This window comes from Ascaphus truei, chromosome 7, assembly GCF_040206685.1.
Source record: "Ascaphus truei isolate aAscTru1 chromosome 7, aAscTru1.hap1, whole genome shotgun sequence".
Lineage (NCBI taxonomy): Eukaryota > Metazoa > Chordata > Amphibia > Anura > Ascaphidae > Ascaphus > Ascaphus truei.
In genome coordinates this window covers 95,929,979-95,956,982 of record NC_134489.1, presented here as the reverse complement: position 1 = coordinate 95,956,982, position 27,004 = coordinate 95,929,979, and the positions used below count along the sequence as shown (strand labels likewise).

At 44.1% G+C, this 27,004-nt stretch overlaps 1 protein-coding gene and 1 long non-coding RNA gene across 4 annotated transcripts in view; one reads left to right on the top strand and one right to left on the bottom strand.

Annotated features, from left to right (window-relative positions):
- THSD7B (thrombospondin type 1 domain containing 7B) overlaps positions 1 to 27,004 on the top strand; it is a 395,203-nt gene that overhangs the window by 137,876 nt on the left and 230,323 nt on the right. The window contains exons 6-7 of the mRNA XM_075609482.1: positions 5,197 to 5,366; positions 25,073 to 25,228. Coding sequence (XP_075465597.1) covers positions 5,197 to 5,366; positions 25,073 to 25,228 — 326 coding nt within the window. The remainder of the gene's footprint in view (positions 1 to 5,196; positions 5,367 to 25,072; positions 25,229 to 27,004) is intronic.
- The window catches only part of LOC142499709 (uncharacterized), a 76,359-nt gene continuing 74,036 nt past the window's right edge, over positions 24,682 to 27,004 (bottom strand). Inside the window, exon 6 of one of the 3 annotated variants that reach the window (XR_012802717.1) lies at positions 24,682 to 25,213. This is a non-coding gene — a long non-coding RNA (uncharacterized LOC142499709). The remainder of the gene's footprint in view (positions 25,214 to 27,004) is intronic. The other 2 variants (XR_012802715.1, XR_012802716.1) reach the window with 2 other exon arrangements.

Below are 27,004 nucleotides of genomic sequence, written 5' to 3'. Positions count from 1 at the left end.
GTTGGTTTAACACCTATTGGTGTTTTAGTGCTCTGGATATTAATTTGTACCCCAGAGTTTATGATAAAAATGCACCAATACCCTTACTGATGATATTTGGACCTATTGAGTATATACTACTGGTTCTATACAGCTCAATACTCCCATGAGTGTTTTTGGAGTGCATATATATACACCACAACATGGGTCAACAATTGTGTGTATTGTTATATATTTGTTATATATTTTTTAATCTGACTTTATGTGTTTATGACTTGTTTGTTGCTTACTAAAACTGGTCATGGATATATTATTACCAATCTCATTGTAACTATTTTTAATAATACTATTAAAAGGTTATAAGTATAAATCATCATATCACACTGTGAGTGCGTTCAAAGGGGCTTTCTTTTTTTCTTTAAGTATCATACTGTATCTACTTATTATCTCTATTGCACCACAGTGAATAAACTTTAAATATTAAGTGGAAGCGGGAGCTTTCTTTACCTAACCCCTCCCTTCCCCCAATCCCCTCCTTTCTTACCCATAGTATTAAACGTAGTGGTCAAGTGATCAGCTTTTATTCATTCAATGTTTCGGTTAAAGGTCTCTTATGCTGGACCGAAGCAGATGAATAAACACTGATCACTTGACCACTACCTCGGAGTACAACAAAAAATTATCCGGCGCCTAAAACCAATCCAAAAATGTACTATTAAAAGGTTATAAGTATAAATCATCATATCACACTGCGAGTGCGTTCAAAAGGGCTTTCTTTTTTTCTTTAAGTATCATACTGTATCTACTTATTATCTCTATTGCACCACAGTGAATAAACTTTAAATATTAAGCGGAAGCGGGAGCTTTCTTTACCCAACCCCTCCCTTCCCCCAATCCCCTCCTTTCTTACCCATAGTATTAAACGTAGTGGTCAAGTGATCAGCTTTTATTCATTCAATGTTTCGGTTTAAGGTCTCTTATGCTGGACCGAAGCAGATGAATAAACACTGATCACTTGACCACTACCTCGGAGTACAACAAAAAATCCGGCGCCTAAAACCAATCCAAAAATGTACAGTGAGAAAACCTGACCATATAAAATGTCCAGTCCTGTTGAACTAGGGGTCTTCAGATAGATCTTGAAGGTTGTCTCACAATATGTGGAGAAAAAAACCAGAGACCAATCATAGTGTTTAACTGTACAACTGCTGATAAGACAAACAGATAATACAAACTCAACAAACAAACAATGAACACAAAACCGACCAACAGACACTAACACTAAACTAAACAACAATCAGTGATGAGCCAAAAATGATTGATTTAATAAAATGCACTTAAAATTTAATTGTAACATACACAGGGGTTGAAGATATGAGAACTCTGCTCCGTTAGGGGAAAAATTGAAAACCTACTTACAACCAGCAGGATTTAGAAGGCATAGTTGGTAGTCCCTTCCCAGAAACGGACCCCAACACCGTGAAACTTGTACCCCCAGATAGCCCGTCCCGCCGCCGCGTTTGCCGCCACTCTGGTCAGTCCCCGTTGATAGCACCGCCAGGGTCGAGCTTCACAGCTCTGCCTGCATACAACCGTCCCGTGTACCAATTGCAGGCAGAGTTTTACAGTTAAACACTATGATTGGTCTCTGTTTTTTTCTCCACATATTGTGAGACAACCTTCAAGATCTATCTGAAGACCCCTAGTTCAACAGGACAATTTTATATGGTCAGGTTTTTTCACTGTACATTTTTGGATTAGTTTTAGGTGCTGGATTATTTTTTGTTGCATTCTGTATGTGATTTGTATTGGTCTCATTGATCCTGGCAGCCTATCCTATAAATATAGGGTTATTTTGGTATTCACTAGTAGTGTTTATTTTACACTAAATTAATTATTGCATTAGCACTATAAGCACATTATCCCTATTTTTGCACACCTCGGAGTGCTTCTACTGTATATTCACTGTTGAGATTCAGTACCCGCAAGTATTGTTTGTTCTCTTTGAGTGCCTGTAAATGCTTCACAAATTGCTGGACCATTTTCCACTTTCTTGACAGATCAGTTTAAATCTCTGTATTTTACCCATTTGTAATGTGAAAATAGTGAAGGCCCTTTAGGATTTCTGTTCAAACCATACAGCCAGACATACTCTGATAGGATTCCCCCTCAGAGGTGGTAACATGAAAACCTTTGATGTACAGTATAATTGTAAATTGCTTTGGCATTAAAAGGCAGCGTATACAAATAATAATTATTATGTAGAGATTAAGAAGGGAGTGGGAAATGTGGATTATATTTTATCCACAATCTCTAAACATAATTAAGAATAATAGCATGTTCTTGTATAGCGCTGCTAGTTTTACGTAGTGCATTACAGAGACATTTTGCAGGCACAGGTCCCTGCCCCGTGGAGCTTACCATCTATGTTTCTGGTGCCTGACCATCAGTCTGTCATGCTGTGTGTCTCCAGCAACCTTTGGTCATTGATGGACCTGCCCTTCAAGGGAAATTCACTAACCTCTGGTATAGGTTCATGTGTTAAATGCCGTTTAAGTCAATGGCAGAAATTGCAGTGAAAATCCACTTTCCAGGAAAATGGTCTGGATTATTATTTTTTGTTTGTTTTTACTGTAATTTCCAAAATATTGACCCCCAAAATCTTACCAAAACTGTTTTAGTTTCTACTCTGCCATCATTGGACTGTATTTACTCCATTGCCTCATCTGGTCGAAGAAATGACTTCAAAGCTCAAAGGGGATATCTGTTGCGATTTTAAACACTATTTACAAGTATGGATGCTGAACTCCTTTGTATGGACCACCTTATTCAAAAAGGCCACATTCCACATTAAGACCCTCCCACAACTCTGCTTTACAATCACATAGCACAGCTATGCGTTTCAAGTCCCTTTTGCCACAAAGGACCAACGCATTTGATTGAGGACCCAGAATTTATGAGTATAGAACATTCACTATATATTATTTAACATTATAGTTATTACCACTACCATCTCTATTTTCACTAACACAATATTTTAGCCATACCCGTTTTCATACCACTATCCATCACCTTCATATCCACGTCAAACTATCCCCCCGTTTATTCTGTTGCCTTTTCTAAATAATCGGACAGCTAGCAGTGCATCCCCATGCCAATCTCTGGGCTGTTCCCTGTTTTTGTGCATCGCAACCATTGCCAACGTGTTCGTCATATTATAATAAAATATGCATGGCTACTGTATTTAAAGTCAACAGTTTTTATTTTGCAATAATTACACAGAACTCAGGAGCACATGTTTTTGCATACTGAAAACTAATTATAGTGACAGCTATTGCAAAATGTGTTTGTGCCTCAAAGATACTCTTTATTAGAACTGAAGAAACCTCTGAGGCTGCATTTTGTTTTGTATTAGTTATAATGATTTCAGATGCTGCTTGAGTCCTTGGGGTGTTGAAGCGAAGACTCACAAATGCAAAATATGAACCCCTTCACTCCCAGTGGTACCTGCAATGCATTACAATGAAATGAGATGGTCATGTTCTGTCACTCCCCATGATTATACTGCAGCAGAAAGTAATACAAGGCGGAGAGGAATGAAGTGTTGCAAACTGCAGCATTGCTCCACAACTTGCGTCGTTTGAAACAGGGGTGGCCAACTGCAGTCCCTAGTTTGGTCCGATTACCCCCTGAGCACTTTGGGAAGTGGGTATAGGAGGAGTCAGGGGAGGAGAGTCAGCACAAAATTCTGAGATAGATACAAAATAAATCCCCCAGGTTTAGGTGGTGTTATGCTCTGCTCCAAAGGGATCGGAGTCAAATGTAAGAAGCCAGATTACAAAAAATGACACGTCGCTGCTCCCAAACGGATGCAGATGCTCAGTGGCACAATTTGCACCATTTTTTTAAACATATCCCCCCAAGGGTGATTGCACAGATTCAACCATCTAAAGCTTGTGTTCTTCGGAGCCCAATGATGAGCAATCGATGAACACCCGTGACATCTTCAATTCTCAGTGTTCCGACAGAGGTCACTGCTCCGTGCAGGGGTCCCCTGCTGGTTTTAGTTGGGTTGTGACTGCTTTGGTGCCAGAGGGTTCTGCAACACACACAGTGAGTGAGAGAGTCACATCGCTGCTGGGGATATCACTCAGGGGAAATGGTTAAATGTGCACAGGGGATAAGACATAGAATCAGCGTGGAAGACCAATGATGTTCGCTTTTCCCAACAGACGAACTTTGGGTCTGGCAATGTCTCTGCCATAAGAAGCTAGGCTGAAAAGGAACTCCAATCCAAAATTCATTTGTAGAGTTAGCACCATCACTAGCAACAGGGCAGCAACATGTTATAAAGCAAAGCATTGCAAATTGTAACCCCCCTCTGGCACTGAATGGAGTTACTGTACAGTACATTACAATTAAGTTTTATGTCGTAGGGTGCACATTCCTGGCAAAAGCATATTGCCTAACTCCCTCATGCTGAATGACCCTGATGCTACTTGCAACGCAGGGAAGTGCAGTCCCCACCAGACCATCTCATTGAGCTGTTTTCTTAGTCTAATGACATCCTGCTGGTTAATCTATGTTGTGACAAGCGTAGCATGCAAGTTAGCAAAACAAGATGCCTCTCTCTAAACTATATCTAATCACATTTCGGTAATAAGCTGTGATATGTAATGTTTCTACAGTTATATTCCGAAACATATTATCTCTAAGTTATTTTTCTACAAAATATAATGCTAATGAAGCAAGGCTACATTTAGACCCATATAATTACTCAGCGATCCTATTCCATACGTAACATATTATGGAGCAACTTGTGATATGTGATTGTATAAAATAACAGATTATTTTCAAAAGCACCATAACAATTACTGCTTGTGTTAGGTATTCATTGTGTTCTGGGTGGAAAATGTGTTTCAGCGGATATTTCTCCCATTAATAATAATAATAATAATAATAATATTTTTTATGATGCTCCTGCTTTGTTATCGTGTAGGTATAAGGTGCGTCTTGTATAATAAGCTGTCTCTTTCAATTTGCCCTATTCCTCAAAGCGATGATGCTGGTTTTCAAACCAGTGCTAAGCACGGGGCTACTGAGGCTACAGTTACCACAGGGATAATTATTTTTATATTTTATTTTTGATTGTAAAATAAATACATACAGTTTGTGTTTTCCATTAATGGGCCGTTTTCTTTGTGCTCCACTCATAAGGTTTTTTTGGAAGACTTCTGAGTGGAAGGAATGCAAAGTTCCCCTTCTCCTTGACCAGCTTGACTCGCGCCGGAACCCCCATATCGCTCTGTGTGGCGGTGGAATTCAAACCCGCGAGGGATTTTGTGCCCAAAGCCTGGCGGAGTCTGGAACTCAAAAACTTAAAGAAGGTCAGTGCTTTTCAAATGTCAACATCCAACATTAACCATTTGTAAACTCATTGTTTATTTTATCGTTCTGTACGTATAGGACATACTTGAAAACGAGAGGTAACTCTCAATGTACTACTTCCTGGTAAAATATTTTCTAAATAAATAAAAATAAATGTATAATATTACAAATAGTTATAGAAAATGATAAACTCACCTTTTCCTTTTGGTCTCACCAAGTTAGAGGCCTGACGAAGGGACCAGGGGGCCTTGAAACGTTGCACTAGTTTGCACATGTATCAGTGTGTGTCTGCTGACTTACCTACCTTTGTGTGTTCTGATATATTTAATGTATTGTCGCTGCTTTTTTGATACATTACAGAAGAAACTTGGTGAGACCAAAAGGGAAACGTGAGCTGATCATTTTCTCTTATTGCTTTTTTGAGTTCTGATCCAATATGTTTTTCTTTGTAGTTGTATGTATCTCGCGGTATGGATGCAGGATCCTAGCACCTCAATCTAAATGATATAAAACAGAGTGAGTGCAAGCTCATTTTGTTGTACACATAGATGTGTATATATGTGTTCCCATAGAGTTTCTATTGTACTCTTATATTAGAGCCTGGAAAAATACCATCTGTTTGTTACATTAGCAAATTCACAAACAGTTGGTACAGGGATTTGAACGGATAAGGCCACTGGAAAGACTATTGATGTGCCACTTCCAATATGTTTTTCTCATATACAGTATTTGATATACACAAAACAAGGTGCATTAAATGTTATATTGTCACCACCTGAAGGTGTTAACAAAATCCATGTAACAGTAACAGCAAAATGACATACAATGCTGAATGGTGAAGTACAGGGTATTAGAAGGAGACATGTAAGAGGTGGCGACTGGCCGAATTAATAAGAAACAGATCATATAGGCTGGATTTGACTTGCCTCTAGATCCATCATCTGAACCCGCAGAACAATGCTGCCTCAAGTGAACTATAGAAGCGTGACAACTTTAGAATGATCACAGTCAATATTTGCTGGAGATTTGCCTTTGAAGCCAGTTGCTTTCCCTAGAAAGTCTTTGACAAAGTGTTTCTTTGGCTTATCTGGGGGAAAGCTTTACAATTCCTGGATACATTTTAACTTTTTTTTCTATTTCTGACTTCTGATATTCTGCGTGAGAGGGAAATTTGGAGAATGGTCACAAAGCAAACAACACTCGTCTATGACTAAACTCCCATCTCTCTCCTTCAGTAATGATAAAAGGCTCAATTTAGATTCAGTTCACAACTGGTTATGCATTGATGTCCTGAGTTAGGAGGGTTTTTTTTTTTTTTTAGACTGGTCAGTAATCAGTTTTGTGATTAATAACAGGATGCCAGCTGCTATTTATATTAAATTAATTCCATTCAGTATTTCTTTTATACATAAAATAAAACAACATTAATTAAGCTTTTACGTTATACTGTGTATGTAATTGCAGCATAGCTGTAAAGAGAGAGAAACCTTTAATGGCAGTATGAATTGCAGTTGATTTTTCTAATCAGTTTTGTTGTGTATAAGCACTAATTAAATGTATTACTTTAGCAAAGAATTTCTCATTCTCATTTTCACACTGGGTAAATGTTAGTATTGCAATAGTTTCTGCTGCTGTTGTACAAATACGTGTATATTCATGGAAAGAAGGTTAATAAAAATGGTTGGTTTTATAAAATGCCATAAATTTACAAAATGAATGTAAGATTTGCATTTTTGGGATGCAGAGTATTGATCTGCGGGTTTGCCAGACTTCTTGTAAGCTGAATTGTATTAAAGTTGCATGGGATGAAAATAAATATGTAACAGCTGGATTTTCTAGTGGATGTAAAACATAAAATGATTGCATTTACGTTGGTGAGGTGTAAAGCAGACATGCTTTCAATGCGTAGTTCCTTCATATAATAGCAAAGCACTCTCCATCCAGCAACTGGGCAGTGTAAAATGTTGTAACTCTTCCTAGTTTGTAATATGAAGTTTAAGGAAGTACCAATTTGGGCTAGATATATGACTGACGTTTAATTATGTTTGAACTTGGTTGGTTTCCCCAATATACTTCATAATAGGGCACGTACCATATGCATATTCCTATAGAGGTATGTGTGCTACCCTCTTTCTAGTCTTTTCAACTGGGGAGCCGGGGGGCGGCTCACGGGCTAAATCTGGACATCCCAGCCAAGCCATGTCCTAGGGCAGGGCTCTTTAACGGGGGGCACCGGCAGGGCTGGCCCGTCCATTAGGCGAACCCAAGCAGTCGTCTAGGGCACAACGGTCCTAGGGGCGCATTAATAATAATAATGATTTTTTTCCTCTTATCATTTTTTATTTATTTATCTTTTTTTCAATCATTTTTTTTTTGTCCGGTATTTTGGTGCCCCGTTATTTTTAGGCCTCCCGGACCCAATGGGAAGGACTTACTTACCTGTGCCGGACGCCTCCGTGCTACCGTCCTGCTTCTCCTTCCAAATCGAGCGTCAAATGAGGCAGCGGACGTCACAACTGATGTCACACAGTGTCTTGTTGCCATGGCAACCATGATGTCGCGTTACTATGGTAACGAGAAGCCGTGAGACGTCACGTAGGTGAAGTCCGCGGCGTCATTTGACGCTGGATTCTGAAGGAGAAGCAGGGCAGCAGACCCCGGCAAGTTGGTCGCAAATTTTAAGTTTCGCTTAGGGCGCCTGAAACCGCGCGCCGGCCCTGCCCACAGGGTAAATCTGGTCCATTATGGGCTTTAGAATCACCCTTGGACCCTTTCCATTTTGTGGCATTTGTTTCTTCTTGTGAAGAGAAGTAGGATCAGGGACAAACGTTCATGTTAAATGATGCAGCTCCAAATTGCGTATTACAATAAAACACATAATTGCATTAAAAAAAAGTGCCATTTTCCTTGATCAATTCTGGATCATCTAACTGTTTGCATCTTTGCCAAGGATACACATGTAACGGGTATTCCCTCTAGTCTGACCCACCCAATCTCATATTGGCCCGTGTGGTCTAACCAGCCCCCATTACATGGTCGTGTCTGGTGGTGCACCTGTAGGCAACAGGACTCCTGAGTCTCCCGCATGATGGTATTAGGGGATTGTCACTCCAGACAGGCAGCTGAGGTAGTGGGTGTGAGTCCTACCTATATCACGTGCAGCGCCTCCACCTCATCAGGATCTATGCGTCCGCAGGGAGATGGTCCTGATGAGGAACTCCTTCTTGGTGGGGATTGCCCCTGGAGAGTAATTTCAGACTCACACCATGGGGGTCTCGTTGAACAAGCCATCTTTATTGCAGAAGTGGTATGGGCCAGCTGCCCCTCACAGTTAGCCGCTCAGCCGCACATTTCTCCGTGCTCCCCTTTAAAAGGTACGCCCTCGCAATGGAGTGGGATCCCCTCTCCCTCGCAGGGAGATCACCCCTGTGCCAGGTCCCTGGACACAGTTTGCCTTCTATGGCTGGATATAGAACAGTGCTACTAGTTACTGCACAAGTGAGCACATCGATTCCGCCTCTGCCTCATTACACTCTCCTCAGAACTTGCTTCTCCGCACTTTACCTTGCAGCATCAACACTAACTTTTGGCAGTGCAGTGCCTTATATACTTCAGGAGGCAGGCACATCTCTGATGTCACTAACTGTGGACTGAGAGCATGTAGCCACTCCCATCCATACACAGGGCACCTCACCAGGGTGTGAGGGCAAACCTCCATGATTACTGCTGGCATCCCTGTAACTTACCAGGTTTACTGCCAGCAGAGGAGACAACTGCAGACCATTTTACATGCATGACTACAATCTCCCCCTGGTGAATCCCCTTCTTCCCGGCTGGGACCTAAATTTGGTGTACCTTTCTCCAGGAAGCACTGCAAAGGAACACATAATTAAGCAATAACATACTTCCTTTTCATAATTAGGAACAGTATAGAGCACACTGACCAGCAGGGGCGCTCAAGATGACACACAGACCTCACTCTGCTGCCTATCTAATAATAGTGGCGAGGATCTGGCTTCTTCACCTCTCTGCCCGCCATGTCGGTCACGGTAACACTATACTCCCGGGGCAAACCATGCTCGGGTCTATACACAGCCTTGTGCATATATATGCTGCGCCCGATACTCCACACTCTCATTAGTTGGGAGATTCTTTCTTCTGCTTGACGGCCCTTGATGGCACCTCCCTTATTAACCACATAGAGTTCTATATCCTCCCTGAGCCACCTATCCCTGTGGTCCTCTATCTCCTGCATGAGGGGTTCTGGGACATAGGGGTATTCCAACCCATGGGAGTGTTTGTATTTGGCTACAATGGCCCTTTCTGCTCGGCATGCCCTTGTTAACTTAGCATTGCCCGCTCTTCCCGGCAACACCCAGGACAGGGGTTCATCCGGATCCGCCGGATCATCTAACCCACTCGGACCCATTGGTTCTATTAACCCTCGCCTAATCTTATACCACCGCTCCTGTATTTCCTTTAGGTGATCCTCCTCAGTAAACTCTCCCTTGGCTCACCAATGATACACCACCCCATCCCGCTCTAGGATGAACCGGGTCCTATCGATCCAGGCCACATATCCCTCAAACAAGGGAGCCCACCATCGGGGTTCTCTAATCTCCTCTAGGGATACCTCCTCTAACTCTTCCTCTTCTGGCACACCCCCGGAAGATATGCCAGACGTACCCTCGGATGGGACCTGATATCCCGGACCCCTTTTCTGGTTCCCAACGGTAATGCTAACAGTACTGGGAAAATCGCTGGATATCGACACCTGTCGCGTAATCCTCCCTCCTCCCACCGATCCATCATCAGATGTCCCATAGTCCAGGCTCCCAGTCCGTTCATCTGAAGTGACCAGGGAATCCCCTGACACCCCTAAGATTGAGGATGACCCAAAAGTGAAGGTGAATGGGGCTGGGACTTTAACTAGGGCCTGGGGTCTAGCTAAAGATTTGGGTTGGGGATAGGGCCGAACCGTCGGTATCCGCGGGGCTAGGACCCGCTCTTCACCGCTACCTGGTCCCATTCCGCCGCAGGGGCTCTCTGCTTCTCCGGTCTCACAACTCTTCGATCTCCACGTCGATCGCCCGCTCCTCTTTGACTTAGGCGACCGACCTCCACTGCTCTAGGGAAGGGGCGCGATCATCTCCCCCTCTGCTCCGCTCGGCCCACCGGAAACGATGTCCTGACACGCACGTGTCTCGCTGCCATCTTGGGTTGGGTCCCCAAGCGAGACCTCTTCCTCCACCACGATATCCGGCAACGCCTTCTTCCATCGTGGCGCCGCCTGGGCCTGGCCCCGTTCTTCCTCCGCCGTCGCCACCTTCAGAGCCTGGTACAAGCAGGGACTCTGCTTACCGCTCCGTGGTGTTGGGGTGGATCTGCCGCCATTGGATCCGCTGGTCGCCACGGCCGTGGGACTTCGCCGCGGTATGGGCGACACTCGACTCCTTGCCACGCCGACACCGGTGAGTGGCACCCGCCTGATAGTACCGCTGCTGTGGCTCACCGGTGGTCTGATCGTTACTGCAGTAAGGCTGGCGGACTCTTCATCCGAGGACTCCAATTTGGCATTAGGGCGGGGCATCCCGCTCGGTGATCTGCGGTTAGCCCCTCTTTTATCACCGCGTCGGTGACCGTTCTTCTCATCTGGCTCATCCTTGATGACCGGAGCTGGTCTCTGTTCTCCGGGATCCGTAGTCTCCCTCCAGAGAGCACCGGGAAGTTCCGCTGTTAGCATAGCGGCATCTTCCGCAGCCTCTACCGCCTGAACCGGCACGAATGTTGGCATGGGCCATAGGTATTGTAGGCCACATTGAGCGCATCGTGCGGTAGAGCTCACCGCTCCACCCGGCAGTCGACACTGCAGGCATAAGCATGCCACCGTCTCTATACCCTCTACTTGGAGGAACAGGAAGCCTCCTGGAGCCGAGGAGGGATGGGTGGTTATCAGAGGCCCTTCTTCTTGCTTGCAGGCCATAGTCACTAATGGAGGTACTTGCACTAGTGGTCTGTACTGCTCGCTGGTTCCTCGCAATTGAAGGGCATGGGCTGGTTTGCCGACCCCTCCTCCAACTTTCCCCATCCGCATCCGCCAAGACTGGAAACCACTCCCCCTGGTTGAAACTTGGGGGTGGTCCCGTAGACTTGTAGGCTGACCCAGCACTGGGGCGGAATTAGTCATAGTCCATGTGGGCGCGGCTCCAGCTTTCGCGCCATACTTCCCATCAGGGTGGGGTTTTTCCATTGGTGCCACTCCTGGCACTTTCTGCAAGTTGAGCATTTGCAACATTTTCTGCAACTGACCCACGCGGTTTCGCAGAGACACGGGACCCGCCATTTTGGTCTGCACTGTCAAACTGATTTACTGTTGAGGTAGCTTTTGACTGTTTGTACGTTGAATGACAAGCAAGTCCATTACGTTCCTCCCATCTCACAATAATGTCCTCTTCACTATCCTCAGGGTCAGTACCCCAATGTCCTAAGCAGGATATACACGGCACAACCACTGTTTTCACGCCATTCCACAGCAGGCTCACAAAAGTCTATTCTGTAGCTTGCTCTTCCTCCTCACACCTGACATATTCGCTCTCTCCTTCAGCCTCCGTCCGCCATATTGGACCTTCCGCACCGCGCGGATCCTCCATTCTTGGGGTCGCCATCCGGCCACTATATATTGGGTTATTGTACATGGAGCTCCGCTCTGCGGGGCAGCTGCCACACCGATACAATAAAAATGCCTTGTGCACCACCTTGTGTACCTAATGTAGATCTGACTCGTGTTTGCACTACCTCAGGCTAGGCTCACTCGCTCGGTGTCTGCTGTATCTCCTTCCTCCCAGTCTGTGCTCCCTGCGGTGAGTGGTCCGGAAGGGACTAGAGTACTCTGGTTCGTCCATGCAGTACTTTGGGCGTCTACCTACTGTTGGCTAGCCAAGCGCAGATCCTCTCCAGGATTCCTGAACTACGTTACCAGTTTACCCTTTAGGCGTCCTACCACTAGCACTACCTCAAGGTGACTAGGACAGCTATAGCCTGGCTCCAGCCCCACTGAACTCCTTGCAGGATCCCAGGGCGTCCGTGCGGCCTGCAGCTCCAGCAGCTCCCCTGACTACCCCTGGCTCCTTCCCACACAGCACAAAGTGGCAGCAGATACTCTCCCTGTTTCCCAGTGTGCCTAGCAAAAGCCTGTCCTGTTGACAGGTTGCTCAGCAGCGCCTCCAACTCCAACACCAACGGGTATTCCCTCTATTCTGACCCACCCAATCTCATATTGGACCGTGTGGTCTAACCAGCCCCCATTACATGGTCGTATCTGGTGGTGCACCTGTAGGCAACAGGACTCCTGAGTCTCCCGCATGATGGTATTAGGGGATTGTCACTCCAGACAGGCAGCTGAGGTAGTGGATGCGAGTCCTACCTATATCACGTGCAGCGCCTCCACCTCATCAGGATCTATGCGTCCGCAGGGAGATGGTCCTGATGAGGAACTCCTTCTTGGTGGGGATTGCCCCTGGAGAGTAATTTCAGACTCACACCATGGGGGTCTCGTTGAACAAGCCATCTTTATTGCAGAAGTGGTATGGGCCAGCTGCCTCTCACAGTTAGCCGCTCAGCCGCACATTTCTCCGTGCTCCCCTTTAAAAGGTACGCCCTCCCAATGGAGTGGGATCCCTTCTCCCTCGCAGGGAGATCACCCCTGTGCCAGGTCCCTGGACACAGTTGGCCTTCTATGGCTGGATATAGAACAGTGCCACTAGTTACTGCACTAGTGGGCACATCGATTCCGCCTCTGCCTCATTACACTCTCCTCAGAACTTGCTTCTCCGCACTTTACCTTGCAGCATCAACACTAACTTTTGGCAGTGCAGTGCCTTATATACTTCAGGAGGCAGGCACATCTCTGATGTCACTAACTGTGGACTCAGAGCATGTAGCCACTCCCATCCATACACAGGGCACCTCGCCAGGGTGTGAGGGCAAACCTCCATGATTACTGCTGGCATCCCTGTAACTTACCGGGTTTACTGCCAGCAGAGGAGACAACTGCAGACCATTTTACTTGCATGGCTACACACATTTACAGCGGAAGGTTCAGTCATACGGCATGGTCAATTGGATTACATTTACATATATATATATATTTACATAAAAAAAAATATGTGAGCAGTGGTATATAAGTTGACTCATACAAGGAAGCATGAAATATCAATTTAAATTTCAGTGCTCACTGTCATGCATATTGTTTAAAATCACGAGCAAAAAAGGAAAATACTTCTTCAATTTCCGGTGTCTGTGATTCTCAAACCATGGGAGCGGAATCACAGGACCATTACGTTGTAAATAAATGCATTTATACACATACACTAGCTTATGTAAGTTGAGAACACACAGCCAGTGGCTAGACTTTCATATTTTGCTCAGTCTTTATCAATTCAGTTATGTGTAAAAATTCCAGATACAAAATCTACAACATTTTGCATAGTTATGCTGACATGTTGTGTCATGGGTAACTGCTGCCATGTAACACGCCATGTAAAGGACCATGTAACAAACCATGCCAAGTGTTTACATCGGAATTCCTATAGGTTATAGAGGTTACAACAAAAGACAGGGGTGCACAATGCTACATCCGATTGACAAAACATATATGGTAATAAGTATAAAGTACAAATACTTCAATAATAATATTTTCTTGGTTATTTAGTTAAACCCCTTGGCCAAAGGTTATAGAGGTTGCATGCTGTACTTTAGAACTATTTACTAATTTATCATTGGATAAGATTAAGGCTTATTGTTCTCATGGGGATTTTTAAATTACGTTTGGCTTACTGTATGTGTACTCATTTAATTATGTATTAATTATGTATTACACTACAATCAAACAATGTTATTCCAATTGACCACTATAGTGCTATAGGTCTGCAAAACAATACAATGGTTGGAGACTTTAAAAATCCATTGCTTCTGAGTCCAAAAGATAGCAGATAGTGCAGTGTTAAAAAATGGATAGAGACATAGAGTATACAGTATGTGACAAAATGTGCCACTCCAAAAATGGTATGAATAATTTGGGCAGATTATAACGTATTACAATTGTAAAAAGATGTGAAAAAATGCAGCTAATAAAGTTGATAGCTCAAGGCATCATGGTAGAACAAGAGTAAAGAAGAAAATACCAGGGCATAAGTTCACAAATAGTTTTTAGTTGGGCATATACAAATATATATGTTATTGAATAGGTAAAAAGCACATGGATAGTGCCACATGGAATATATAATGCTAAATTGAAGGATAACAGTGTTACCAGATTTTCCGTAGGAGAATTGCTCTTTAGAAGTCGTTGCCAATTTGAAAGGCAGTGTTGTAACAGTCCACACTCTGGAGAAAGACAGCGCTGATAGGGAAGGCACCCGTTCTCGGCTCAACGGTACACACAGCTCACGCTCCAAAAACAGGTAGATAAGTTCAGCCTCAGATAGCACTCCACCTCTTGATTGTCACTGCAAGAGTATGCCAGCTGCCCCTTGGACATGGATCAGATCTGGTTAGGGAATGCACCCGCTCCCGGTCCTCAGCGTCAGCCTCCACGTGACAGTCATGGAGATGAAGAAATGGCTTGATCACCTGAATTCACAGCTGAGGTTGTTAAGCACCGCTCGGCCTCGTCTTCTGAGTAGATTTGATACTTGATCCAGCTGAACCCCGATATAACACGGTCCTCGGGGTCCACAGAATGAGACCGCGTTACAACCGGGATCGCGTTATAAAATTTTGCCGCGTGAGGACTTGCCTTCATCTGCAGCTCTCTCCTCGCTGCAGCTCTCCCTGCTTCATCAGGCTGATTCCCCGTGCCCAGCACTGATGTAGACTTTCGAGCAGGAATCGAACCCATGATCTTTCATATGCTAGTACCAATTCTGTACCTGCAAGCCACAGGGTTTGTGTGATGTCACAGACCCTAAACACAAACTTAACATATAGCAGACAATGCAATCCACTGCACTGTGCTGTTGATATGTATATTTATAGAGTCTGTTTTATCACAACAATCCTGTGGCGTAGCAGGTAGGGAATTGGTACTAGCATATGAATGATCCTGGGTTCGATTCCTGCATGTGTATTATATAAAATGTATTCATGTTCAATTCCCACATTGTGTGTGTGTGTGTGTGTGTGTGTGTGTGTGTGTGTGTGTGTGTGTGTGTGTGTGTGTGTGTGTGTGTGTGTGTGTGTGTGTGTGTGTGCCCATTAGCAATAAAGCATTGAATGTTTAAAAAAAAAAGGAAATGTTTTTAAATCGGGAGCCACGCTTATAAGTGGATCCGCGTTGTAGGGGATCGCGCTATAACAGGGTTGAGCTATATTTGAAATAGCCAAATAGGCAGTAAAGAGCTATATATATATATAGATGTTGCAGCAAAGAAGAGATAGAATAGCACACAATCTATTTCCAACGCGTTTCGTATCAACAAATACTTCATCAGGGGTTGATATACATCTCTATATCTAGCTTTTTACTGCCTATTTGGCTATTTAAAATATCAAGTATCAAATCTACTCAGAAGACGAGGTCGAGCGGTGCTTAACAACCACAGCTGCGAATTCAGGTGATCAAGCCATTTCTTCATCATGACTGTGTCATGTGGAGGCTGACGCTGAGGACTGGGAGCGGGTGCATTCCCTAACCGGATCTGATCCATGTCCAAGGGGCAGCTGGCGTACGTTTGCAGTGACGATCAAGAGGTGGAGTGCTATCTGAGGCTGAACTTATCTACCTGTTTTTAGAGCTTGAGCTGTGTGTACGGTTGAGCCAAGAGTGGGTGCCTTCCCTATCAGCGCTGTCTTTCTCCAGAGTGTGGACTGTAACAACACTGCCTTTCAAATTGGCAACTACTTCTAAAGAGCAATTCTCCTACGGGAAATCTGGTAACACTGTATCGATTTTATGCAACACCTTCTATTTAGCATTATATGTTCCAAGTGGCATTATCCATGTGCTTTTCACTTATTCAATAACATATATATATATAATATATATATTATATGCCCAACTAAAAACAATTTGTGTACTTTTGCGCTGGTATTTTCTTCTTCACTCTAGTGCAGTGCTAAGCGTTAATACATCATGTCTCGCCTAAATGACAAGGCTTAGCATCATTCAGTAACTCTGGACCAAAATGAGTTAAGGGATTAATTTTAGTGTTATTATTAGTGCGATTCGCTGGCACCCCTGTGAGTATTCACATCAATATTACAATGAATGGGCTGTACAAAAGCCGGAAGGAACATGGGGAAAATGGGGAAAAGTTTCCTTGGCCCAATGGCAGAGTTTGGTCATGCTGGTCAATCCCGGAGGTTGTGCCTGGTCGGTTGGACTGTCCCTTCCTCTGTTGGGTCCACGCTGTATGGGTATGCTGCACAGGTAGGCCTGTCGGTCCTCTGTTGGGTCCACGCTGTATGGGTATGCTGCACAGGTAGGCCTGTCGGTCCTCTGTTGGGTCCACGCTGTATGGGTACGCTGCACAGGTAGGCCTGTCGGTCCTCTGTTGGGTCCACGCTGTATGGATATGCTGCACAGGTGGGGCTGTCGGTCCTCTGTTGGGTCCACGCTGTATGGATATGCTGCACAGGTAGGCCTGTCGGTCCTCTGTTGGGTCCACGCTGTATGGATATGCTGCACAGGTAGGCCTGTCGGTCCTCTGTTGGGTCCACGCTGTATGAGTATGCTGCACAGGTGGGGCTGTCGGCCCTCTGTTGGGTCCACGCTGTATGGATATGCTGCACAGGTAGGCCTGTCGGTCCTCTGTTGGGTCCACGCTGTATGGATATGCTGCACAGGTAGGCCTGTCGGTCCTCTGTTGGGTCCACGCTGTATGGATATGCTGCACAGGTAGGCCTGTCGGTCCTCTGTTGGTTCCACGCTGTATGGGTACGCTGCACAGGTGGGGCTGTCGGCCCTCTGTTGGGTCCACGCTGTATGGGTACGCTGCACAGGTGGGCCTGTCGGTCCTCTGTTGGTTCCACGCTGTATGGGTACGCTGCACAGGTGGGGCTGTCGGTCCTCTGTTGGGTCCACGCTGTATGGATATGCTGCACAGGTAGGCCTGTCGGTCCTCTGTTGGGTCCACGCTGTATGGATATGCTGCACAGGTAGGCCTGTCGGTCCTCTGTTGGGTCCACGCTGTATGGATATGCTGCACAGGTAGGCCTGTCGGTCCTCTGTTGGTTCCACGCTGTATGGGTACGCTGCACAGGTGGGGCTGTCGGCCCTCTGTTGGGTCCACGCTGTATGTGTATTCTGCACAGGTGGAGCTATCGGTGGCCCTGGGTAGGGTAACATTTAAACAATGAGATATATGCAACAGGTATCAGACTTTACTTACAGTGCGTGTCACATCAAAGGGGCAAAGTCCAGTGTGTTAAAAAAGAGACCATATGATGTATCTATTAAATCACAGCAAATACAAACAGTTCTTGCTATTAATTCACATTAGTAATAGAAGCAAAATCCATCATGCGGATGAGCTTCATCTAAAAGGGTGACATCAACCACCTTGCAATAGTCACATTAAATTAAATCACCCACCAGCCCCTTGAAGTTAATGGCTCATAAATTGTCCTCTTGCATCATATGATTTCTAACGGGAGAGGTAAATAGATGAACACGCAGTGTTTAAAGATTTTTAGAGTATATTGCTTTACTACTTGAAGGCAATGGGTCTTTAAAATAAACATCCGTCCACACTGCTAAAATTCTATAAAAAGATAATCTGCTACTAGTGAGTATATTAATATACCATTTCCAGGGCACGTTGAGTATGCTTTCCTTGTGAAGTGTATTAAATGTCTGTCTTCTTGTAAACTGTGAAAATAATTAACTTTGTATGACTGTCACATATTAGCAGTTATTTTAAACGCTTGACTTTCTCCAGAGTATTCCCTTGAGAAGCGGCGATATAACTTTATAACCTAATTCATTATCCCCTGCTGGTGGAAATGAAATGGAAATGATTGCAAAAATGGTGGAATTCAAACTTTTGGCTGAGCATTGATATTAAGTAGTGTAATTTTATTTTAACTGATCCATTTCAATATATCTCTAAGAAACATCTGCTGCAAATCCAGGACTTACAATCAGGTTTTCATTCAGTTGACTGATCCTCATTTAAAGTCAAGAATTACATATATCTATCACTGTAATAGATTTATAATATACCTTATAAGGTGGGATAAATTAGATGGCTCCTTGCTGCATAAACTGTGCTTTACATTAAGTCCTTGCTGAGTTAAATACTTCAGGGAAATACAAGATGTGACGAAAACAATCAGTGCTCAAAGAACTTACAATATAATTATTGTTTACTGAGGTCGTACAATTAATTGTATGTGCATTAAGCATATTACTGTGTAGTAAAACGGATAACAGTATAGTGCTTGATTCACTTAGGTCAGGGGTGGGGAACCTTTTTTCTGCCAAGGGCCATTTTGATATTTATAAAATCATTCGAGGGCCATACAAAATTATCAACTTAAAAATTAGCCTGCTATATTTGTCAAACATTTAATTAACTCACCACTAATGTGATGATTAGAACTGCTTCTCTTTGGGTGACTGACTGACCCTTGGGTGGTGGGTGACTATGACTGATTGTGGGTTGGTGTCTGTATATATACACACACACACACACAGAGAAATCGGGCAGGGGAGAGGGAAATCAGACTCTCAGACCCACTCTCAGACCCACTCTCAGACCCTCAGACCCACTCTCTCTCAGACCCACTCTCAGACCCTCAGACCCACTCTCAGACCCACTCTCAGACCCACTCTCAGACCCACTCACAGACTCAGACCCGACTCTCAGACCCACTCACAGACTCTCAGACCCACTCACAGACTCTCAGACCCACTCACAGATCTCAGACCCACTCTCACTCTCAGACCCACTCTCACTCTCAGACCCACTCACAGACTCTCAGACTCACTCACAGACTCTCAGACCCACTCTCACTCTCAGACCCACACTCACTCTCAGACCCACTCACAGACTCTCAGACCCACTCACAGACTCTCAGACCCACTCACAGACTCTCAGACCCACTCACAGACTCTCAGACCCACTCTCACTCTCAGACCCACTCTCACTCTCAGACCCACTCACAGACTCTCAGACTCACTCACAGACTCTCAGACCCACTCTTACTCTCAGACCCACTCTCACTCTCAGACCCACTCACAGACTCTCAGACCCACTCAAAGACTCTCAGACCCACTCACAGACTCTCAGACCCACTCTCACTCTCAGACCCACTCTCACTCTCAGACCCACTCTCAGACCCACTCTCAGACTCTCAGAACCACTCTCAGACTTTCAGACCCACTCTCAGACTCTCAGACCCACTCTCAGACTCTCAGACCCACTCTCACGCTCAGACCCACTCTCAGACTCTCAGACCCACTCTCAGACTCTCAGACCCACTCTCAGACTCTCAGACTCTCAGACCCACTCTCAGACTCTCATACCCACTCTCAGACTCTCAGGCACACACTCTCTCTCTCAGACACACACACTCTCTCTCTCTCTCTCTCTCTCTCTCTCTCTCAGACACACACTCTCTCTCTCTCTCAGACACACACTCTCTCTCTCTCTCTCTCTCAGACACACACACTCTCTCTCTCAGACACACACAATCTCTCTCTCAGACACACACACTCTCTCTCTCAGACACACACACACTCTCTCTGACACACACTCTCTCTCAGACACACACACACACTCTCTCTCAGACACACACACATTCTCTCTCAGACACACGCACACTCTCTCTGACACACATACACTCTCTCTGACACACACACACACACACACACACACACACACACACACACACACACACACACACACACACACACACACACACACACACACACACACACACACTGTCTCTGACACACACACACACTCTCTGACACACACACTGTCTCTGGTCTTGGCCAAAAAAAACAATCTTGGCAGTATGCCAACATGAGGCAGCCAATCAGGAAAGGGGGAGGTTTTTTTTCTCCCTCCTTTCTTGCAGGCACAGCGTGAGCGCGCGAAGGGCCCCCTGACTCACGGGGGCCGGACCAAATCATTTCGGCCCGCAGGCCGGACATTCCCCACCCCTGACTTAGATCAATACATGACAAAAATTGGCATTAATTGTGTTTAACGCCAATTTTATTTATCAACCTATTCACTAAGAGCTTTTTACTGCGGCATATGTAAATGAGTAATGTGTATTCACATGCTGATCACTAAACTCGGTTACCCGCCGATATCCCGCTATCATCAAAAATATCGTCAGTTTTCATTACCTACCCCAGGCAGGCATTTTCAGGATATCAGGTCAGGTTTTCAGAATATCCCTGCTTCAGCACAGGTGGCTGAATCAGAGGCTCAGTCAAAGACTGAACCTCTGATTGAGCAACTTGTTCTGAAGCAGGGACTGAGTAAGCCACCTTTGCGGAAGCAGGGACTGATTGAGCCACCTGTGCTGAAGCTGGGACATCTGGAAAACCTGACCTGTTTGGGAGGAAGGGGAGGGGGTGCTTGAGGCCTGGAGTTGAGCACCCCTGATTTATATCACTGAAAAATATTCTTTCATGTCTAGCATCCAGATTTACTAAACCACACAAGCTTTTGTTTTTTTACTTGCGTTTCTGGTTTCCTATTGAAGTAATCGACTTTAGCTTGAGGAAAACAGTTTGTGTAGTGTACTAAGGGAACTATGCATGCTGTCTTTACCTGTGGCTCACAGAAGGCCTAAGCCTCCGCCGCTGGGAGCCTGGAGTGAGCTTGTCTATCTGGATACGGTGCCTCCACCTGGGAGGGATCCTAGCGCTGCAGGATAACCCCTCACAGGAACCAATACATCAGTGAGAAATACATACACACACAGGTATATTATAACAGTTTACTAACACGCTAACAATATTAACACTATACACAGTACCCCAACACAATACCCACACAGTATACACCACCCCACTGTTCACACCCTGATGGGGTTTCCCCCAAAGTACTGAGGTGCTCTGGACACCTAACCGCCCCGGTGTCCATAGAGCAATGCCCACCCCGAGTGTGTGGAGTAGCGCTACCCCTGTGTGTGGTCGTTGGTGCACTTGGTACCTCTCCTGGTCTCAGTCCAGACCAGGTTAAGTTGGAAATGAGGGATCAGCAGAACCACACTGTGATCCCACGACACGGGGTCTACCGAATACTCTCTCTTTGCTGGAGGCATCTGCCTCTTGATGGAGCTCCAGCTGTAGTCTGCCTGTGGCCTGCTCCCAGACCACAGGCCCCAACTCACGAGTGGCGTCCTGTCACCGGTGTACTAACACTATCTGTGATGAACTAAGAGGAAGAGTCCCTATCTAGGGGCCTTCCCTGTAGCACCACAAGCTGGAAGGGACTCAGGGCCTGCGGAGCAACGCTAGGCCTAGTCCAGGGAAGCACTGCTCAGCGGACACTACCTACTCTGTTGCCTCCTCTGCTCCGACTGGCGCGCTCCTTCGCGCCAAACTAACCCCTTCTCCTTGCGAAGATCCGTGTGCCCTATTGACTGTGCTACCCCACGTGGGGTGCCTGCCCTGGATCATGTATTCCTGTACGGAGCCGTTCCTAAGATAGCCACCACATCCTGGCTGCATTGCGCATGCGCACCACTTTGATCGCGCATGCGTGATATCTAAGATGGCGGCCCTCTGTGCTACCGGGTACTCCGCGGAGCTCCGGCGACCCGATCGCCATGCAGCCCTCCCCCACCCGGCATGGAGGTGAGCGGTGAGCTGGGCTACAGTAGTTTAGTGTATCTTGTTGAAAAGCTCTTTATTGATGCATGCAGGAGCCCCAAGTATTGATCCATTACATATGGTACTAAAACCACATCTCCCTAACTTCTCAAAGTGCTACCACTAAGCACTGCGGGTATTGCAGTGAGATAAATGTTAGGTTACAATAAAAAATATAAGAAATACAGGCAGTCCTCGGTTATCCAACAGAATCCGTTCTGGAAGTAGCGTTGGATAGTGAAACCGTTGTAAAGTGAGTCCCATGTTAATGAGTGGCGGTGAGCATTGGATAACGCATTCCGGCGTCGGATAACGCATTCAGGCGTCAGATAACGCATTCAGGCGTCGGATAACGCATTCCGGCATTGAAAAATGGCCCGTAGGATTGAATTGTTACACGTCGGATATGCCATTCGTGGTAAAGTGAAACGTTGGATAGCGAGGACTACCTATACTTTCTTTGCTAAACCTGCAGGTATTATGCACCTCAGAAAAGGTGAACCAGGGGTTTAATAAGTGACCTACAAGCTTTTACAGGACATCTACCCTTCTATGCTCTTAGAAACATAAAAAAAAACCTTTACATTACATTCTTTTTAATATTGTAATATTTTTACATGCTTTTAATTATTCAAGAGGCAATGCTGAAGAACGATGTCAATCTTATATAGCTCTGGTATCTGCTGTGGGCTATGAATTTTAGAAGTCTTCTGAAGTATCCTGAAACAGCTTGACAGTTTTATTCCATTGTTATTTAAAGACTGTGAGGCAGTGATTAATTCTAACATATTGTGATAGTTTGCTGCTGATGAGCTATGTTCTTCACAATGATACAACATTCTGCCAAATCACATTAATTAGGACCAATTTTGGATTTCATGCCAGGTCTCCGGAGGGTAAAGGATAGTTCTGTTATTCTGTGAACTATATTGCCAACTATAAATAATGCTACAATACTGTTACTGTGCTACGTGTCTAGTCCAGATGCTGCTATAAAAAATGGACTTTCCTTCTTAGCATTTGCTACATGAATGAACAATAAATATTCAAGTCCCAGTGAAAGATGTTGTGAGATGTAATGATCTTGTAGGGAAAAAAAGTGTGCCCCCCAAAATTAGTCTGTATAAGTAAAATGATTAATGTGGAATTTTTTGCTAAATCTCGTCCACAAGAATAGGAATATTATGTTGTTACTGGCAAGCTATTTCCAGACACAATTTGTCCCTTTTATCTACATTTCACTTGATACTATTAATTAGTCTTTTTTTGCTTACAATCCCTCTAGAGAATGAACATTTTTAATTGCGTTATGAATTAAATCCCAGTTAGCAGTTACAGCGCTCTTATTTGAATCTAATGAGAATGTGATTAAGAAATATAAATATGGAAGTATCATATCATGTGCATTGTTTATTTCAAATAAATCACTAAATCGTATGGAGTAAGAGAATTTGTGTTAAGGGCAGAACCTCCAACATTGTACACATAAAAATAGGTACACTTTCTTTTTTCTCTTTTATTGAGAGACACAGAAGCTTAAAAAGCAAGTGAGCATCTCCTAGGAATGCTCCATAACAACTGCAATGTATCATTTGCAAAGATCATGTTTCCATTAAAATGTTGATAATTTATCACATCAGTCATTGATCTTCAAGTGGAAGTAATTAGCAGAAGGTTCTGAGCTTTGCCCAATAGGAGACAGGCAGTGGCACATTCCTTGGCTTTCATACCAGCAGAAATTGGTGCCATAGGACAGGTACAGCTGGTTTCAATAGGTACAGAGTTAATCCAAGGAGGTATTTCTGGCACACATCCCACTTCCACACAAAAACTGCTGGTGCTCACTGTATCTGTGATTGTCCTGTAAATCCCAAAGGTTTGCACAAGAGTAAAGGATGATCCAGGCACACAGACGTTTCGAGTGCAACACACTCTTTGTCAAGATGAGGGCCCAAACCTTGACAAAGAGTGCATTGCACTCGAAATGTTGGTTTCTATGCTGAATTAAAGTTCTTATTTGTTAAGTCCGTGCGCCTGGATCATCCTTTACTCTTGTTCAATAGGTACAGGACATAAAAATAGGCAGAATACCTGCTAAATAAGTACAGTTGGAGCGTATGAAATGGTTTATCTGGAAAAAGAGTAGTAACACTTGTAAGGCGTACCTCACACAACGAGAAGCTGCATACCCTCTCACTTAGCAAGTTTTAGTTAAGGTAGAACAACAAGAGACAACCGATCTTTCATTTGTCTTGTTGGCTTATCTGGGTGAACAATTGATGTGGAGCCATGTCTGTGCAGTGACATGTAGAAAGTGCTTTTAGTTCTTAGTTTTTGATTCCACATCTTCTCTTATTGTCTCATTTGAAGCTCTTAAAGACATCGCTGATGTGTGTGCAAGGGAATAAATAGTTATTTAAAAGTGCATGTCCCTCTTAGGTCAGAAGTGAACTATACCAATGTACATGTAAAAAAATTTTGGTTTGTTTTGTTATTTTTGTGCAAATGATGATTCTATTGTTACTCAACTATAAGTATCTGAAGAGCATGAATTCATCCATTGCCATGTAGCACTGTAAAAGCCTTAAGGTACATTATGGCATATTTAAATGTGTGAGCCTTAAGTCTCAGGACCACTGTAAATATATCCCTGAATTGTTATTCATATATTGGTTTACAGTCTACAATAAAACTCACTCATATTTTTATTGTTTTCAGAATTTTACATGTATGGAGATGTGTTCCAGATTGCATGGTATCAATGGTGCAATGAACAACGCCATAGTATCCGTCCCTGTTTATTAACAGGCACCGTTGCAAAGTAATTACTACATTTATAATAATCTAACAAGTAACATTTTTGTTTAGTCTATAGACCGATGGAGAGAAAGTTCTGTACGGGATCTGTGCCTTCTACGTCTCAGCTCTGCAGTATCCCATGTTCCATGGATTGCTTGTTGTCCTCTTGGTCCGGGTGGGGACTGTGTGTCCATGAAAATTGTCTGGATCCTCAGGGAAGAAAAGGTAAATTTCACACAACTTCAATCTAAACAGCGTTAGCTATAAGAACACAGTAAGGAAGGCGTATATACAGATACAGGGATGATGGACTGTTTATAACATTTGTTTATTTTCATAAATGATCAATTTGTAACAAACAGCTTACGTCTGTGATTGTGTGGGTGGAAACAACACCAACCCCTGCTGCATATAAACTCCAGTCCCCTACAAAGCAGCAGTCTGTCCAGATGGGTTTAGGGGGGGGTTTGCATTTAATTTTTGACTGACATCCCTTCTTGCTCTTTCAAAAACCATTGTTATTTTTTGATTATGATGCTTTGTCGAATGTCTGGGATTTTACAATGAAGCTCTCCCCTGAGCTCATTTCAGTATAAAGCCTACCATGGTAACTTCAGAAACAAAAATATGAAGACAGTTATGTTTTTAACTCTAGAAAATCCTTTTTAAACAGAAGAGCAGGACATGCTCCCGGGACAAGATCATGAGTTCATTACATTATGAGTTAAACTCATAGAGGTGTCTGGCTGGGCTTGGTGCTTCAAGCTTTCCTTGCCTGTCCAGGACAGATGAAACCTCCTCCTAATATCCGTCTCTAGCACCTATTTCTGGGAAGGGCCAGCAAATAAAAATTCACTTGTGATTGTGAACACAATCGCATGTCTCAGACAGGTCCGCAACACAGCTTTTCACCATTATCTCTAAGCATATATTGGAGGAATCCTTGATGGAGAAGGATTTAGGAGTGCTTGTAGACAGCAGGCTTAGCAATAGTGCCCAATGTCATGCAGTAGCTGCAAAGGCAAACAAGATCTTATCTTGCATCAAACGGGCAATGGATGGAAGGGAAGTAAATATAATTATGCCCCTTTACAAAGCATTTTAAGACCACACCTTGAATATGGAGTACAATTTTGGGCACCAATCCTAAGAGAAGACATTATGGAACTAGAGAGAGTGCAGAGAAGAGCCACCAAATTAATAAAGGGGATGGGCAATCTAACTTATGAGGAGAGGCTAGCTAAATTAGATTTATTTGCATTAGAAAAGAGGCGTCTAAGAGGGGATATGATAACTATATACAAATATATTCGGGGACAATACAAGGAGCTTTCAAAAGAACTATTCATTCCACGGGCAGTACAAAGGACTTGGGGCCATCCCTCAAGGTTGGAGGAAAGGAAATTTCACCAGTTACAAAGGAAAGGGTTCTTTACAGTAAGGGCAGTTAAAATGTGGAATTCATTACCCATGGAGACTGTGATGGCAGATACAATAGATTTGTTAAAAAAAATGGTTGGACATCTTTTTAGATGGGAAAGATATACAGGGATATACCAAATAAGTATACATTGGAAATATGTTGATCCAGGGATTAATCCGATTGCCAATTCTTGGAGTCAGGAAGGAATTAATTTTTGCCCTTAATGGGGTTTTTTGTTTGCCTTCCTCTGGATCAATAATTAAGTATAGATATAGGATAAAGTATCTGTTGTCTAAATTTAGCATAGGTTGAACTTGATGGACCTACGTCTTTATTTTCAACCTCATCTACTATGTAACTATGTAACATACAGTGCTTCCACAGCAGCCAGGGCTTCTGGGAAATGACATGCAAAGGAGCATACAGTGTCACCCAAATGAATCCTGGTCCTGTTTAAATCAAGAGGGATCCAAAAGGCCAAACTTATCACAATCATTGCATCTTAAATTAAGTCATGTCTCTCTCCCTGAATTGTGACAGCACTCATTAATAATTATGTCATAACATAAAGATGAGTC